General features: G+C 43.9%; 2 protein-coding genes across 2 annotated transcripts; one reads left to right on the top strand and one right to left on the bottom strand.

The window, feature by feature from the left end:
* Positions 1–435: 435 nt before the first annotated feature.
* Positions 436–3,693, bottom strand: neurod2 (neuronal differentiation 2). Its single transcript, XM_067245160.1, has 2 exons — positions 3,537–3,693; positions 436–1,835 (listed from the first exon to the last, which is right to left on the bottom strand). The coding sequence occupies exon 2, from the start codon at positions 1,826–1,828 to the stop codon at positions 749–751; it is 1,080 nt and encodes a 359-aa protein (XP_067101261.1). The 5' UTR covers positions 1,829–1,835; positions 3,537–3,693; the 3' UTR covers positions 436–748.
* Positions 3,694–8,537: 4,844 nt separating this feature from the next.
* Positions 8,538–17,294, top strand: LOC136950851 (protein phosphatase 1 regulatory subunit 1B-like). The gene is made up of 5 exons (XM_067245334.1): positions 8,538–8,998; positions 15,179–15,262; positions 15,360–15,426; positions 16,382–16,501; positions 16,675–17,294. The coding sequence occupies exons 1-5, from the start codon at positions 8,882–8,884 to the stop codon at positions 16,836–16,838; spliced, it is 552 nt and encodes a 183-aa protein (XP_067101435.1). The 5' UTR covers positions 8,538–8,881; the 3' UTR covers positions 16,839–17,294.
* Positions 17,295–18,595: the final 1,301 nt, after the last annotated feature.

Raw genomic sequence — 18,595 nt, 5'->3', positions numbered from 1 at the left:
TAAAGATGAATCCGAACACTTAAGGATTAAGGTCCATTATCAAATGCATTGAATTAGCCAGGAAATTTTTAGGCAGCATTTTGTATCGATCTCTAATTTAAAAAATAAAAATATTAATTGACACACGCCTTTTTCCTCTGGTCGTCTTTTACGGGTTTGTTTCACACGAGCCTTAAAACCTCTCAATAAAGTGGAGAGAATAGCCAGTGGTCAGTTAAGTCAAATCTCTTATTCCTTTTTTATAATTCTCATTTCCTCTATAGTATTTTTGGTTGTAGTCTGTTAAAAACTATTTACTTCAGGAAGTTGTTCATAATGACACTATAGCAATCCTGAGCGTGTGTAGCATGTCTTTGAAGGTGTAAGAATGAGCTCTTTCTTGCAGTAAGATGTATTTCAAGTGAGGAAGAGACGATCAGCGTAATTCAGATATTTATAAAATCTTGTTTTTATTTTCTTGTTTCATAACATGTTTTGTTCATGTAGGCCTATACAGCATTTAATGTGATTGCACTCATATTCTGCATACAGGTGGACATTTGATTAGTATTGAATTCTGACACACCTTGATAAAATGTACATAATGATTATTTTGGGATGACATCAATAAAACAGAGGACCAACAATGAGAATTCAGGGCTATTTCCATCTCATTTTTCTCTCCTCTCAAAAACGGTGTCAGCTTGGGTAATAATACATTGGATTGTCATTGATTGGCTTCGTTAAGGATTGTTCAGAAGATTGGGGTTCAGTTATGAAAAAAGGCGTTCAGTTCTTCATAAGCGGGCGCCCTGTCATGGTGTAAGTGCACGTCATGAAACGGCGGAATGTTCTCTGAATGCGCGCCACCGCTGCGCGCTCCTGAGGGACCAAACGGCAAGCCGTGTGCTGCTGGAGGGCGAGAGCCGGGCAATCCGGAATAGTGCATAGCATAATGATAGTTCCTGTCTGTATCAGGCGATACCGACTCCTGTTGTCTCACTGAGAAGTTGCCGTTTACACACACGGGTGGGCTGTGGTGGCCCTCATAGTCCGGACTGTTGTAGTCCGGAGATGCCCCCCCTTGATAGACTGCGTCATAGCCAGAACCATAGGAATGATTCCGCACATTGTGTGCACTAGAACCGGGCTGATACTGAGGACTAGACAGACGAGGACACGGATAAGAATATGGATGCACGGAGAAAGGAGAGTTTGGGACATGGAACCGAGACCCATCTGGACACTGTTCTGTCAAGAAGTTCCGAGTGTTGAGCTGCAAGCAACCTGCCACTAAATTAGTTGTGGGTTGTGAGAGGCCCTTGCACAGTGTCTGCACGTATGATACAACGTCCGGTCGTTTCCCATTGCGCAAAATCTCTCCAAGGGCCCAAATGTAATTTTTAGCCAGCCGCAGTGTCTCTATCTTGGATAGCTTTTGAGTTTTGGAATAACAGGGCACAACTTTGCGCAGATTGTCCAGGGCAGAGTTCAAGTCGTGCATACGAGTGCGCTCGCGGGCGTTGGCCTTTTGACGTCGCACTTTGGAACGCTCCATCCTGGCAGGGGTCATCTTCCGTTTCTTTGGGCCGCGCTTTTTGGGTTTGTCTCCCTCTGTTTCATCTCCACAGTCCTCATCCTCAGCATCGTCATCGTCGTCGTCATCGCCAGCCATCTCGGACTGAGCCCTGCTGCTTCCCTCTGCTGCATCACCGTCATCCAAGTCCTCGTCTCCAAGGTGATCTTGGTCGTCGTCCTTGGTTTTGGAGTCCTCACTTTCACTGTCGTCCGCCCATCCCGCGAGCTTTTGGACATCCGGCAGAACCTCGCTGAAGAGCCTAGTCAACATGGTGTCACTGTAGAGAAATAAATAATAGATTATCGTTGGGCTCAAAGATATTGTGTCAGCGCACGTATATTTCCTATTCGGTCATGTCGGACAGATGGAGAGATAATTATAGAGAACTATTGAAACATGCTTAAATTGGGAAAAAATCTAATGCTTACCTAAATGCCGCGTTTTTATTGAGACCAGACTATGGCCTACACATTCTATTTATTAGTCAAGCTATACAGACAATTTTAGGATAGGAACAAAAGATCAAGTTAATGGCACATTTCTTTAGCGATTAAAATAAACCTGTGCCTAATTAAATTGAATGGGCAACATTTCTTAGGGGACGTGACCACAGAAAAGCGCCAGACGTGACCAGACGGACCCCATTCTCCGCTCCCTAACCACGTGCCTTGGCGTGCCCTCTTGCAGCAGGTTTCTGTGGTGCTGACCCTATCATAAGGTCCCAAGGGGCGCATTGTGCGGCTGGTAGCCCCATTCGCCCCCGTCCACCTCTTCTGGATTTTGGCGGCATTCCAACACAGCCACACAAAAATTCTGGACATTTTTGGGGTGTATTTTATGAAAATATTTTCATAATAGGCATGAAGTTAATCAAGACAATGTCACGTTTTTTTATAGGGTTGGCTATAGCTTACATCAATATGTTCAAAAGGTCAGCATTTGGCAATATTGTTACATGTAGGCCTAAGAGTTAGAACAACATTTCCGATTAAAATTGCAAATTGTAAACTATATGCTTACAATGTGATCGAAATTCAAGTTTGAGAAATGAGATGGTCAGTTGGTCAGGTTTAGGCCCAATTTGAAACTCAAACTTGTTTGGATTTTCTGCATCACCTAGAAGAGGACTATGAACCTATTCGTGTTGGATTATACCATAATTCAATCTTTCATTGATTATGATCTAGGCAATATAATAATTATAAAGCAACCATTTGTAAATAGCTTTATAAATGACTTATGTGAACTAATCGTGTTACGCGATTATATGTTTCTTCATTTGATCTCAGCTGTGCACGTGCGTAGATTTATATTTATTTAAATATTATAATCACAATGTAATTAACGTAAACCAATACCTTGTCAATTAGCGCTTTTAACTCTGGATAATTCATCCCCCACATTTCTCTCTCCCTCTCACTCTATCTCTCTCTCTCATTCACTCTCTCTGTCTGTCTGGCACACGCATAAACATACTTTATTTTTTATAATGGGTTCGGTCAAAACAAAGTCTATCTTCAAGTCTCATAGTGAACAAAGATTTCGTAGGTTTATGCGCCAAATGAATCTCCCTAAGCAATAACATAGCTTTAGTAAAATACCACTTAGGGATGCAATGATTATAAAAATCTCTTAGTGAATAGAATTTAAAAAAATACTGGCGTGTTAACTGTTTATCGTCGTCTTTTTGGATAAATGTTGTGCGCCTTAGGTGGTAGGTTACATACTGAGCTCGAGCAGGCTTAGAGGGTATCTTGATTAGATCTCCTTCACTTGACTGGAGATAAAAGAACGAGAGGAAGCTGCCTCGTTGTGGAATCCTGAAACAGTATCTTAAATTATGCTCAGGATACGTATAGACTACGGTTTATCATCAGTCCCAATGGGTACATTTTCGTTTACATGTAAATCTACATTTTCTGCTTCAATGTGTTAGTATGTGAAATTCGTTATAAACAGTCGGTAATGTTCAACCTACCTCCTTCCTGGAGCTCGGTAATAGGCGATAGCGTTTGTTTACACCATCTCCGGGTGTCCAGTCCACACCCCTCCACAGACACTCCTGTAGTTGCTACTGTCGGCTTCTCTCTGTGTGTGCTGCTATCCCTACACCAAACGCGCGGAGACAGTGTGGCATCATAACCAGAGACTGGGTGGGTTACATACCAGCTATGATGCCAGGCCATATGGCTGGCACGTCATTGGCAAGAGCCATCACATGAGAGCGGGTGATTGACATGCGCCCGCATTCACAGAGATTGCCTTCCCGGGGGAAGAGGGACTCGCCATCTGTCACTGTGCTCGCGCTCACACAGCCAGAAAAAGCGAGGCAGCAATGAAAATGGAAGGAGAAAAAGAGTAACAACAACGGGGGTAGAAAAGGCAAGAAACATGCTTCATTGAAGTGTCTTAAACGCCTGAATTCACTCATCTTGGAGCATAATAATATAGACCCCTATGTACATTAGTAGAGGACCAAACGTGTATAAATAACAGAGGGATTTGTAGAACTAACAGAAATGGATACCTATCATGAATCATTTTTTAAACGGATGCTACAGTGTTTCTAACCAATGTTAGTGCCGTAGAGGCTACTAGAAAGACCAAGGTGCAATTGCCTAAATGAGTCATTTGAACTGCGATAACCATGCCATGGTGTCCTAAGAGAGCCTACCTTGGAGCGCCCACTTGGTGAGCAATGCCAGGTATGAACTGCTGCCAGTGGGAGGGGTATTCATGGGTGGTGCCAAAGATGGCACAGACATAACAGTCCAGAGGACAGAGCCCAAGACGGGAAAGATGACAAAAATAGGATATGATTTAGGGAGATAAAACAGCAAATTGGCTAATTACAGATCACAATAGTAATACTTGCTCATTTATCCTAATGAGGGACCACATTAAAAGGGTGGAATCATTTTGCGATATCAGCCAGAACAATAAAGATAATGGTTCAATCCTAAGAAAGACACAGCAAAGGGTGGTGGAAGTCATGTTATGCAGACAAAGGTAGAACAGCAACCATAACAAAATGAGTGGCCAACAGCACAATTCAGTGTATAGCTTGTTATCAGGATGTTGACTATTTCACTGTTAAGGGTTTGCAATTAATAGTTTGATCCTAAAATACTTCAGGACCTCTTTTGGTCTTCCAGACATGTCTGTAGATATTGGAACATGTGTGTGTGCTTGTGTGTTGCTTATGGAAAGTTTTAGAGATTGGTGCATTAAGGTCCTGACATCAGATTTGTATGTTTCCCTGACAACAGCTGAAACTTAATACATGTACCCATGGTTATGTCCTGTCTCTTTGTAGCAGCAAAAAGAATGCATGCGATGAGATTAGGTAATGTCCCCTCGAAAGGTAAATTTAAATCATTTGCTTGCTGAATTTGTAAATGCTAAATGCCAGAGCCAAACGTTTATGATGATTTCATTACGTTATTCTGGTCAGACCTCAGAGGTCAAGTCCGGTTGAATTGAACAGGTATTTATTTAGAGGGTTATAGTTATCTGAAGCTATTAAAATATATTTTTGATGCACTTTAGTCCTATTGATTGACAGAATATAATTCAATTGGACCCTGATTTGTCTCTGGTTTACATGTAATTGTTATAGTATACGTGGTTGCATGAAGCACCACAAAATGTGACACTGCTTTTGAGGAAGTAAATCAATTAATGAGCGGTGAGTTGGAAAACAATGTGTGGGCGACATCTGGTGGTGGAAAAACAGAAAATCACAAGTGTCTTCTTGCTGTGTCTGACAATTCTATAACAACGGAAATATTTCACTCATCTTTCATTTATATATATTTTCTTTGAGCAGGCCACACATTTATTAATTAATTAATTAATGTGTCAAAATAATCATGGTGCAGAGGATTAGTGGTGTTAGTGTGCTGTGATGAGATCCGATCATGTCCCATTGCCCTGTCCGATCTGACAATGCCTTACGTGCGTTTGTGTGCGTGTGTCTTTGTGTGTGGGAAATTGTGTGTATCTACCATTACCATACCTTATGATTTGTCTTACACAGTTGTGCCCCTTGTGCTAACCACAAACTACAGTTTCCACTCTCTAAAGACAGAAGGCGCAAGCGCCCCATGATGTGGGCTCCACATGACTGCACTTACAACTACAAAGTCTCAGTTCCCCATTAATGGTGATCATGACTTCTCCGATGTCGCCCAAACCTATGGACTAGCACAAAGCATCAAGTCTTCGAATGTAGATCTCATTATGAGAACAATTCATGCTCTTTAACCTATGAGCCTGTGTGAAGGCAGCGGAGTCACAGTGTCTGTCATGGCGGACGTTATGTCACGTGCACAGTGTTGCGCGTCTGTCGGCGTACGGAGATTTATGTACTTATTTTGTCGTATTTGAAACATGATCAATTGATGCATCGACTGATTGATCACCTCCCTGTCTTTGGAGCACTGCCAAGATGAGACAGATGAAATGAAGGACATTATGGGAGAGAATAACAGTTTGGAAGGAAACTCACGCCACAGGAAGCACAGTTTAGAGTATGTGCCAAGGGAATGAAGAACCCACACTAGGGTCTACACCTCACCCTGTTCTAATTATAACATTGTCTTGCTCCAGTTCGGTCCAATGGCAGTGGTAGAGCTCTACTCCCCAGACAGTAGCTTCTTCCACAATAGAAAAACATGTTCACATCTGCATTTTGGGATGGGTGATTTATCTCCTGGCCAACCCACCTCGTAAGAGTAGTCAGGTCTGTCAGATGCCCATGCCCATGCATTGCTAATAAGAGCCTATGGCGCACGAGTGTGCTGTATGTGTACAGGCGTGTGTGCGTGTGTGCGTGTGGTAATACCTTTGTGGTGGGAGAAGGCATGTGTGTGTGTGTGTGTGTGCTCGTACAAAATGAAAGAGACTAGGAGCTGCATGCGTTGGTGTGTATGTGCAAGTGTAGGTCTGGGTTAGGTAACTCTGGGATTCTTGCCCATGCCCTTGGGTGCAAACCAGAGCACTTGCTCTATAACCAGGTGGTGAAATGTCCTGGTAATTGGTTTCATGGCTGTGGGTCAGACGCTTTGGTTGCGACTTTATTTGCGTCCAATTACAAGTGTGTCTGATGCTTCTATGGTTTAACATTTAATGACATCCTTCCCAGGCTCAACAATGTCTCTGTCCTTTGGGCCTCCAGTGACCGTTTCACTCCTGTCCTCCCATCTTTGTTATTCATCATTTGTGCTTTTCCCTTCCTTCCTCCCCCCCTCTATCCTTCCCCCTCTCCTTCATCCCTCTCTTCCCTCTTCAGTCCCCTCAGCCCCCCCCCCTCCAGCCCTCCTTCTCTCAGCTGGGCTGAGCCCTGGTGAGTCTGCTGTCCTGCTGACCCCTGTACTGCCCCGTGGCTTAGTGGCCAGAGAGCAGACAGGGTGGCTGCTTATGTTTGTTTATTTTCGGCTGATCTTGCTGTGCTCTGCTCTGTAATGCTCTGCTCTAGTCTGCTGTAGTCTGCTCTACACTAGTCTGTTCTGTAATGCTCTGCTCTAGTCTGCTCTGCTCGATTCTGTTCTGCTCTGCTCTAGTCTGCTTGGTAATGCTCTACTCTAGTCTGCTCGGTAATGCTCTACTCTAGTCTGCTCGGTAATGCTCTACTCTAGTCTGCTCTGTAATGCTCTGCTCTAGTCTGCTCTGTTCTGCTCTGCTTTGAGCTCTCTCCCTCCCTTTCTCTTCCCCCCTCCCCTCCACACTGTGGAACCAGGTACTGTAACGCAAACACACAAATATTCAGCTGTGTGTAAAGTTACTGTTGCCATGGCAATATCTTTTTCTGCTTATAAAAGAACTGATACTAGGATTGTATCCAGCGTTTAAGAATAGAAGGTGAAAGGTGATGAGGGACTTTTATAGCTTGACTGAATTTCAATTTTTAAGTGATTGTCTTTTGTTTCAGATAAAGATTATGATTTGCATAAGAATGGGAGAACAGGGAGTCAGGTGGCTGAGCGGTTAGGGAGTCGGGCTCGTAATCTGAAGGTTACTGGTTCGATTCCCGGCTGTGTCAAATGACGTTGTGTCCTTGGGCAAGGCACTTCACCCTACTTGCCTCGGGGGGAATGTCCCTGTACTTACTGTAAGTCGCTCTGGATAAGAGCATCTGCTAAATGTAAATGAATGACACATTTCCTCACCGGCTAATTGTTTTAAACATTATCGTCACGATTACGTCTGCCAGTGTGAGGTTACTTGTTTGTTATCTGTCAATTGTAACATCAACAAAACAATTGTTACTTTACTAAGGGGAACTGTTGTGGTCCACTGTCTACTGGACCACAGTCTAGGGGATTTAGACTGACTGACCGGTCTAAAATGACTAACAGGTCCTCTTCTCTTTTCTGATGTGTGTCTGTGTCACATCTTAACAGCCTGACCCTGCCGGTACATATCTGCTCCCACCAATATCTGCTCCACCAATAGCAGCTCCCAGTCCTTTCAGACAAGGTCAAGGGCACCGAGAGAACAACAGCACTGGGGTGAGATTAGATTCTATACTGTGAACAAATCAGCTTCAGCTTAGCATCAAGCACTTGTAGCCTTCCTACCCCCCTGAATCCTGTCCACCCTATCGCTTTCACACACACACACACACACACACACACACACACACACACACACACACACACACACTCACACCTCCTCCAACATTCCCTCATTCATCCCTCCCACCATCCCTCCCACTGAGGTAGTAGAGGCCATCCCTCCTTCACTCACGCGGCACAGGTTTAGAACGAGGGAGTGTGATCGAGAGCCAGGGAGAGTAGTGGAGCGCAGGAGAGAGGGAGAGAGAGAGAGAGAGAGAGAGAGAGAGGGAGAGGGAGAGAGAGGGAGAGGGAGAGAGAGAGAGAGAGAGAGAGAGAGAGAGAGAGAGAGAGAGAGAGACAGAGAGACAGAGAGAGAGAGAGAGAGAGAGAGAGAGAGAGAGAGAGAGAGAGAGAGAGAGAGAGAGAGAGGGAGCATAGTCAATTCGCTGAGCCACTCACGGCACAGTGCACCGGGCTGACAGGCTGACGAATAAAGAGCAAGAAAGAAGGATACCGGGACCCGTCACACCTCAGCTCAAAAGCCCAGTGTTGCAGGAAGAGGAGGAACACTGAAGGGAACCCTCTTGTCACAAGAGCATCCCTCAACTTGTCGTCTTAACCTCCGGTTCTCCTGGAAAACTGAGACAGTTGACTCGGGAGAATTATCAGTGGACTTCTAAGTACCCATCCGAAAGGTTTTCCTTTTTCTTTTTTTTTCTTTCGTTCCCCCGGCCATCTGTGAGTTGGCCGCAGAAGTAGCTCCATGGACCCCCTGCTCCCTGCAGAGATGGACAGAGAGGCAGCGAAGGACAGCAGGAGGATCCAGTTCTCCGTACCGTCTGCTGTCCCGACCCAGCTGGACCCGCGGCAGGTGGAGATGGTGAGTGTGTGAGTGTGTGTGTGTTTGTGTATACGCGCATGCTCAAGTTTGCCTGTTTCACACCTAGAGCGCTTCCCTATAAAGGGATCTCCCGTGAAGGGCATTTTTGGCGACAGCTCTTGAGCAAGTTGCTTGCATGAGAGAAAGACAAGAGGCTAGCATGGAGTGTAGAGTGGACTTCGAGTACTTGTTCTATCTTCCCTCTCTACAACTTGGCATCGTGAAAAAACAAGAGCCCAACCTGCAACGTTAGGAGTAATGGTCATGAAGACTATCCAGATAATTAATGCCCTTTACTCTTGGCATCTGCAGCTGAACTTCCCAAACACTCTATCACACCGTCACAGTGCCGGCCAGCTAGTTATGTAACTGAGGGAGCAGGACTTGTGTTTTCATTGTGTGCACATTTTCCGCTGGGCTGGAGGATTGGGGTTGGCGAAGGGTTTTAAGCTGAGCCACGCAGGTTCAGCAAGAGTACCCTGAAAGTGATGAGGCAACTCTCTGCCCCAGCAAATATACCAGACAGGAGAAGAGAGGGATAAAAACACCAAGAGAAAGGACAGGTACATGGGGGGAAGGGGGAGGACACCTGCACCTGGGGGACACGAGAGAATTCAGATAAAAACACAATGAGATTATGTGTACGAGTGAAAGATCACCCGTGTGTTATTTGATAGGTGATCTTTCCTTTTCTGAGCGTGACACCAGCCCAACGATGCCAGATAATAGATAACAGAGGAAGAATTCCAACAAGAAAAAGCTACATTTGCCCTTCAGTAGCCAAAGCAATACTAAGAAATGATATCATGAACAGACGTCAGAGTCCTGTTTTAATCCGTGTAGGCTGTTTTGTCTAAGACTGCTGGCAGTCAAGGGATGAGAGGTCCTCACATCCACCTCAACTCTCCTCGGCCACCATCGTGCCCGTCTTAATCACAGAACCACTGCTGCATCTCATCTCCTGACTAATCTGGACCCAGATGTTCACAGGGAAGAGGATGCAGAGTCAAGGAGAGTCCACCAGGGGAACAGAGCATGCATGACTAACTAGGTGCCATGTCAGGAATTGAAATACAGCTGGAAGAAGTGACCATGAGCCGAGGATGTCGAGTTTATCTGCTAACCCCCGGAATGTAGCAAGGGCTCATATCGACTGCTTTCTACTTTCTCCCTGTTTCTGCTGTTGACAGTGCCAGGGTCTTACCAAACAACTGGCTGTGGTTCTTGTGCTCCAGGCCCCTCCCTCCACACCTCCCAGCCCCTCACCTCTGCCTCTGGGACCTTTCACTCACCTCTCGTGTCTGACAGTATATTTTTGGAGTAGAGCAGCTTATTCGGAGTCTGCCAAGTTGTTGTTCGTTGTCAAGGGCACTTTGAGGTGTAGGGAGGCAGGAACATTACCACATGAATGGGGTCCTCTGTAGCGCTGCAGAAACAGGTCAAGGGCGGGGGTCTTCCTTCTCCTCAGAATGACGCACGAAGGAGACTGAGTCAGACATAGAGTCTCACAGTGTTCTCTGTTATTGGACATGGACGTATGGGAAGGGCTCCACGTGAATTTGAATGGGGAGCAGTCTGCGGTGCAGACCACCCATCTTCCAGTTGATGCGTGCTGTGCGCACGTGAGGGCCAGCAGGGGACGGCACGCGGCATAAACAACAACTCTGCCAAACCTCATTAGCATAGAAATTAGATTGGGGTCTAGGGAGGGCGTGGAGAAGGGAAGGAGAGAGCGACTGGAGACAGGAAGGAGAGACTGGAGGTGTGATTAACTGTGTCTTCAAGGGCAGATAAGGTGATAGAGAGGAGAAGGGAATGGAGGAACCGTGGACAAGAAGAGGAGGAACAGGAGAGAACTATCAAAACATTTGAATAGAAGTAGAAGCCATGTCGACATAAACTAGAACTGTGAAGAAGTGTTACAAGTGGGATATTCCAAAAATAGTTATATATCATGACTCTAACCCCATCAAAACAATCTGTTAGATTTTTTAATATGTTTTTTAATAGATTTTCGGTCATTGGGAATCAATAAGAGGGACTAGTATCAGATGGAATTGCCTGAATTAATAGGTTTAAATTAAAGGATATGTGGGGTTGGGTAATAGTGGTAGAGCATGTGCAGATCAAGATGTCACTTTGGATAATGGTGTCTGCTAAATGATTACATTATTTATTACATTTTAATTAAATCAGATCTCCTGCATCTCCAATCCCCTGGTGAACTCATTCTCAGGTCTTGAAACTGTGGAACAAAATTAAGATCCATCCAAGATTGCATATTTCTGTGTACAGTATACATTTACCAAAACAATAACACTCAATCCACATTGCCAGTAATCCCCTCATAAAAGCAATGGTCACTTTACAAATTAATTTTCCTCCATCCCCTGGATTGAATGAGCTGAAATTTAATTCACGTCTTCTTGTGAATAATTCATATGGTATAGCTAAACACGTTTAGCTTCTATTTGATTTAGAGGAATATTACTTAACTTGTACAAGTATATGAAAACACAGTATGGACCACCAAGTTAATGTGATTTTACTTGGAAATAAATCGGTTTCTATGTCACACAGTAAGTCTTGAGTAGTCAACAAAAATTAGCGGAAGTATAGTAGTAAACATCAAACACTCAATTGTTTCCATTTGCATTTCTCAATTAATTTTACATGCATATTTAACCACACAGCGTGTGAATGGCTGCAGTGAGACGACACATGTTAATATGCGTCCCTGCAGCGATGAGAACCACTACAGCGAAAGCCGCCCAGGGAGCACGACTGGCTCTGTAAACACTTGTAGCTCACAAAGACCTCGGGGCTGGGCAACCACAACCGGTGGAAGACAGGAACCGGGGATTGTATGAATATGTATGCATTCAACAGGGTCATATACTTGTTGCGAACGAAAAAAATCAGTTTCCTTTTTTACACTTTGGTTTGCATAATTGACATACAGTACAGTACAGACAGTATGCATACAGTGTCATGCAAGTGAAGCAGCTTGTGGAGCAGACTCTGCTCATGGCCGAGGCCCTTGCCGAGAGCCATACGCTTCAGCCAGGTTGCAGCAAGACAAAGGCAGGTCTGTGTACACCGTTAGTTGGTTCATGTATGATGAGGGAACCAGATCATGACCTTTGCGTTTAACATAGGGGTTAGCATTGTTCCAAGAATTTTGCCTGGATCATGTTCCTCCAAAGGACTTTTCCAAACCATGCATGCCATGGACAGATACATTTCAACTTTGCTTAAGGTTTGCTTAAGAGATTTGATTATTTCTGCAAAGCACGGGAGGCATGGACCCTACTGTCTATATGTTTTTTCTAAGGGTTTGACCAGTAATGAAAGGAATGTGTCGAAACTGTGAATGTTTTCTGGTTTGTAGGTTAAGGCCGTGCTGTTTTCTTGTATGCTATCATATTCACACGTTGTCTTCATCAGCACTCCAATATGCAAATGGAGAGCTGTTTGTCTGTGTTTGAGGAACATTTTATCACACTGCTGAGCCTCGACGTTGCATTTTTGGGGAAAATGGAAAACGCTTTGACACTTTAGAAATAGCTTGAAAACACCTAATTCTGAAATCGTGTTCATATTTTCACTTTCCTAAAGACCGTTAAGCAACGCATGAAAGTTCATGTGATGATAATCCTTTACATAACTCAAATGAAATGAAATGATGTGCAGAAAAACTAATGTGCTTATCGGGGTAGCACTGTGTCATACCTTCTTTTCACATTGGAAAACGAGTTACACTCATTTGAAACTGTTCTCCCAAGGCATTCGTTGAGACAATAATTAGTGTTTAAACAGGCAGCCATGATTAATTCCCTATTATACTTCAGCAAGTACTGTACTAATAACTGAAGAAATCAACTTCACACACCTTAATCTCCCAATCAATTTGATGAATGTATCCTTAGGGCTTCTGTATGCTGGGAAGAACATTGAGTCTTCCAGTGGAAGACAGCACACAGCAGGAACTGATTACAACACAGCTCTGCTTATTAATTACTTCATGGAAAAGCTATTGTACAGTTTACCACTGTGTATTGACTTACCAGCCCCACTAACTATGAGCCAGCCAGCCCAGCCAGCTGACCAGCCAATGTCTTCCACAGTGGCTGTTTACCGTGGTAGTGATTGACCCTCAGGTCCCCAGATGTTGAGTGTTTGTTTTGGTCTGAGCCAGTGTTCCCTGACCTGTCGCGTGCCCATCCTCATCACTTGAATCAGGATAAAAGTTTAATCTGCTCTAATGTGGGCTCTTGCCCCCCCCCACGCCCCACCTCCAACACACACACACAGTCCCCTCCTCTGACTCACGGGTTAAACTAATCTTGTCTGCCCAGATCCACCCGCCTTCCCACTCCAAATGATTGATGAGCCATCGCCATCGGTTACACAGGCAGGGTGGTGAGGAGGTTCAAATGGAGTCAAGCTGCTTCCGTCACCTGAAATGCCATGCCCTCGACAGTACGCTTGCGATAGGCCTTGTCTGACTGCGTTCTTCAATTTTTGAACATTTATTTCAATTGAGATTGTTGCATTGCAGCACACATCGCCTTTGTGGACACTATTATAAAGTTATTTGTGGTTTGCCACTGTGTCACTGTGTGGAGCAGTTAAATGGATATGTGGGAGGCATTCCTTTCAAAGTGGAATAGTACATGGTAGATCATCAACCCATGTGTGTAAGTCATGGTTGCCTTGGAGATGTGGATGAGGTGGAAAGGATCAAAATGGAGCAACACTGGGTTAATATTATTACAGTACTTCCCATCTCTACTGGACATTTGCTGTATATGACTGATGTCATTAACAGGTAATGCTCCACTGAGTTATACCAATTTCAAAAGTTTCTACTCTTTCAAAGTATAAAATAACATTGACTAGGAAGTATAGGACCTATGCTACCGTTCAAAGTCAGAAACCCTCTAGAACGTTACTGGACCTGTAAATGAAGGGATGAGACGAGCAGATGAGAACCCCACAATCCACATGATCCATTACTATTATCTTATCCCCACAAACCTGAGGGTTAGTATTTGAGCCGCAATCGACCCCCTATCTTCGGTCAAAGATCTACCACAACTATGAACGGGAGAACTGAATGTGAGGGGGTGGAGTGGAATTTCAAGTGGTGCCTTCCAGCCCTGGCCATCCTCCCCCTCCTTCCTCCTCCACCTCCTTCCTCGGGGAAGGGCACACTCATATGCAGCTTCATCTGCTCACCTGGAGCCCCCGCAGGTCAGGGAGATGAGCGCATGTCTGCTCATGGGATGAGATTGGTCTTCTTGAGAAATGTGTGTGTGTAAATTACTTATAACATCGCATTTCAAATAACCGAAGACCCCACTGTCCAGTCTACCCTCCTCTGACACACCATCCTGCTAGCTTCTCCGCTCAACAGGCAAACCATAGCAAAGGTTAATAAAGGAGCACAAATCAAAAATTCCAAAAGAGGATTTTCAAGGAACTGGAAGTACATTGGGTGGGGAAGGAACAGCCAGGATTAGACAGGGGTGAAAAGAGCACAAGATTACCACTAAGGAGAAGGAAATGGAGCAAAATGGAAAATATTTTAATCCAGCTATCCCTATCCTGACATACATTTAAACCAGGAAGCCATTATGGTCATGATGTAATCTAGTTTTGGGGATTATTTGGGTTCCAAATAATTTGCTGCTGTTGCTGTGATGTGACCTTGTGTTTTCATCCAACTACTATTTTACGGTTGGTCTGAGTTTGATATACAGATAATGTGTATATTGTATAGTGTATTGGCTTAGGAAATTAACCATTATTAAAGTGGGTTGTATACACTAGTGAGCAGGATTTGGGAAAACTGTTTTTGGAAAAATGCTTTGTTGATCAAATTAAACAACATTTCTCCTGCCAGTGCACTGTCAAATAATTCTGCAATGTTGTTTCTTTACCGGAAGAAAATATTTATATTATTTATTTTTTAAATGTAATCAGTTTTTCAGCTGTGTAAATAAGGCTTTGGTCCAGTTTGGTTTGCCACAAAAAAACTGGGGGAAAGTGCAAAACTGTTGAAAAAGTTGGTTTAGCTGTTCAAAACATGGAACCTGTCAAATGTGATGGCCTCAAACTGGTGGGACATAACCACAACCTATCTAGGTAAAGATCTTAACCCAGTCTTTCATTTAGATTCGACGGAGGAGACCAACCCCTGCTACGTTGTTCAGACTGACAGACCATGCATCTCCTGAAGATGATAACCCCACACACCAGGTAGGTACCATCATGGGCTGGTTCCAAACGAAGGGTTAAGCTGTTCTCTTTTCATGATGTGCCCAAGTTTTAATTGTATTTTTCTTTGTTTGGGCAGTGGGAACATGGTGTCCTCAAAACAAAGAGAGTCAATGCCACAGTGTATCAACCACCATCACTCAAAGGTACATCAACTGTGTGCCACAGTGTTTGAGTGTGTGTTTACGTATGGGTGTGTAATTGTATGTGTGTGTTTATGTGTGTGGTTTTGTTTGTGTGGACGTGTGCGTGTTTATGTGTGTGTGTTTGTGCTCGTACTTGTGTGTGTTACATAATGCAGATGCAATTTAAAAGACCTCCCCTTGTTGTGTCTGCTTGCCCATGTGGCCTCGATCCTTTTTGACAGAGTAGATTTTTAATGGAAAGTCTAAATCTCTACGCAAGGTGTTTGTGTGGGCGGGAATGGGGCACGTGTATGTGCATGTGTGCGTGTGTGTGTTCTGTGTGTTAACGTGTGGGTGTTGTGAGATTAAGGGCAGAGACAGCTGTGAGTCTGCGTTCTTCTGGATCATCCTAGATTAGGGGACGGGGTACACAGCTGTAATACAGACTTGTCACACACACATTCACACACCCACACACCAATACACAGACAACAAATAAATGAATGTTCTGACTGTTGTTACACATACAGGACATCCTGAAGTTAGTTCTATAGTAGTTCTGCCCACCTAGTATATATTTTCGCACAAACATTACTCAAATTAGTGTTCTAAATTAAACAACAGCATGCTTCACATTGAACCATCTTGAATGTGTATACAGCAGGTGCATGCATGTGTGTATGTTGGAGTGGGATTTACAGAATGATTCAGCACTATTTCGCAATAGACGGTGGGACTTGGAAATGGAAATATAAACTTGATATTTGAACTTTACAGACCTGAGGGTCACATTGTTCTTTCCTGTGACTAGACGGCCTGGCCATTGGAATGTGCACTTGATTTTAAGACACAAAATGTTGCAAAAACTGTTGCCACAGCTGTGCTCAAACATTGTCCTCTTTGTTTTTGTGCGTGCATGTGTGTGTGTCTGTGTGTGTGCGTGTTAATGTCCGTGTGTGTATATGTGTTGGCACAGCTGTACAGAGGATGGCCCAGGCCCATATGGAGACTCTGGGGTCGGTAGACAGAGAGGACCCCTCCTCTGAAGACGAGGACAGTGAGGAGAATCAGGAGTCGTTCCCAAGCACAGACACAGGTGACACACTCGCACACACACCTGCCTCAACAATGACAACCCAAGAGACAATCGAGCCGACTTCTCTGCCTCTCTGCTTCTCACACCCTCTCCCACGTAACCCACCGCTAATAATATCCTGAACAAACGCTGCAACGTTTAACCTGGGAACGCACGTCTTGGTTTTTCCTTAGAATCCCAGACCGATACGAAGTCTATGGAAAACCAATCAAGAAGGCTCTTGGGATCAGAAGTCAATTCCGAGAGAAGATCACTTCCTGTCAACCCCCGGAGAGCCCATCATGGAGATGAGGAGGAAGAGGAGGATGATAATGGAGGGGAGGGGAAGGGAGAATGAAAGAGCGACATGAGCTGAGAGAAAAGGGAGTGGTTACGGTTGATTCAAGTATTTTTTATTGTTACTAACCAACTTAAAGTAAGATGAGAGATGTATGTTCGCGTGTGCTGGTACGTGTGTGCGTGTGTAACAAAACACAGGGAATTTCATCAGAAAGATGACTCTAGGAGGTCAGTGTATGAGCATGTGTGGAAAGATCCAGATGGCCCATCCATCTTGGCCCAGGCTGCTGCATCATGGGATATGTCCAGCAGGCCAAATTGGCCACCGTGTTGCAACACTGATAATTGTGTCAAAGGTTTGTGAGCCTGTCTTGGTATAAAGAATCTGTTTTGAAGTATTGGTGAAGGTGACTGAGGACACCATGCATGCCCTGTGTGCTGTCAGCATGTAGCAGAATGTGCATGGGTCTAAATGAGTGATCATTTTGTCAAATCGTTTATAAAAAAGTAGATACTTTAGATACTATGTTCATTGCTAATAAAATGACTATATTATTCATTTTATGATTCATTTGTATGTCTGTTGTTAGGGTGTATAGTGAGTGGTCTGGAGCCTATGTGCTCCTGGGAACACAGTTCTATCTGAATATAATTGAAAGTACAGTATAACACATTGTATTTAAAGTATATTTACATTTACATTTAGTCATTTAGCAGACGCTCTTATCCAGAGCGACTTACAGTAAGTAAAGGGACATAACCCCCAAGGCAAGTAGGGTGAAGTGCCTTCCCCAAGGACACAACGTCATTTGACACGGCCAGGAATCAAACTGGCAACCTTCAGATTACTAGCCAGATTCCCTAACCGCTCAGCCACCTGACTCCACATATTTACAGTTTAAAATAGACGAAACAGCTTTTGAAAAGAAGTGTGGGCCAGAGTGGGTAATGGAAAGTGGGAAGTTCAGCTGACATCTTCATAAACAGCAAGCAGCATAACTCTAACAAACTCATTCAACTAGACATCATAAACCTGAATGCCCCACACACCATGCTGTTTGTGCACTGTATGCCACAGTCTTAAACTGACATCTAGTGGCCAGATAAAATATTAAAAACTAAAAAAAGAAAGTAATTGACCTTGACTACGTGATGCAAACACTCTCCCCACTTTTACCTTAAAACAATCAAATGAAAATCCTAATTAACATATTAATCTCACCAAGGCTTCCTTTCTTCCTATTTGTGCCCAGATTGTCATGTAGTACCACATCTTCAGGAAACTTATATATTGGTATAATGTATTTGTCTTATTATATAATATAATACAACTATAAAGATAGGAACCCGTGTGTGCTGTAATATAAAAATATAAATATTAGCTGTTGGATAGTTTTGGAGTGCTTATGTGTTTGTTGTTGTGAAGTCTTATGTCCTTTCTGCACATTTCTCATACTCAATTTTCAGTCAGACTTCAACCATCATCAGTCATTTTCTATGATAAGGAAAATAAACGTAGCAACCAGTTCATCCTACTTCTTGTCAGTTTCATTGTCTCTCAGCCAGTTCAACATATCTGTTCTCTCTCTTTCAACCAGTATCTCCTCATGTCTGTTCACTCCTCATGTCTGTTCACTCGTCATGTCTGTTCACTCCTCATGTCTGTTCACTCCTCATGTCTGTTCACTCCTCATGTCTGTTCACTCCTTATCTTCCCTCTGTCCCTCCTCTGCCTTCTTATCTCTTCATCTTTCCCTCGGGAAACCTGACTCTACCTGGATCTCTTAATATGGTAACAGGATGTGTGTGTCTGCG

This window comes from Osmerus mordax, chromosome 10 (assembly GCF_038355195.1).
Source record: "Osmerus mordax isolate fOsmMor3 chromosome 10, fOsmMor3.pri, whole genome shotgun sequence".
NCBI classification, from domain to species: Eukaryota; Metazoa; Chordata; class Actinopteri; order Osmeriformes; family Osmeridae; genus Osmerus; species Osmerus mordax.
Note: the sequence above shows the minus strand (reverse complement) of the source record. Positions and strands in the feature narration are given on the sequence as shown.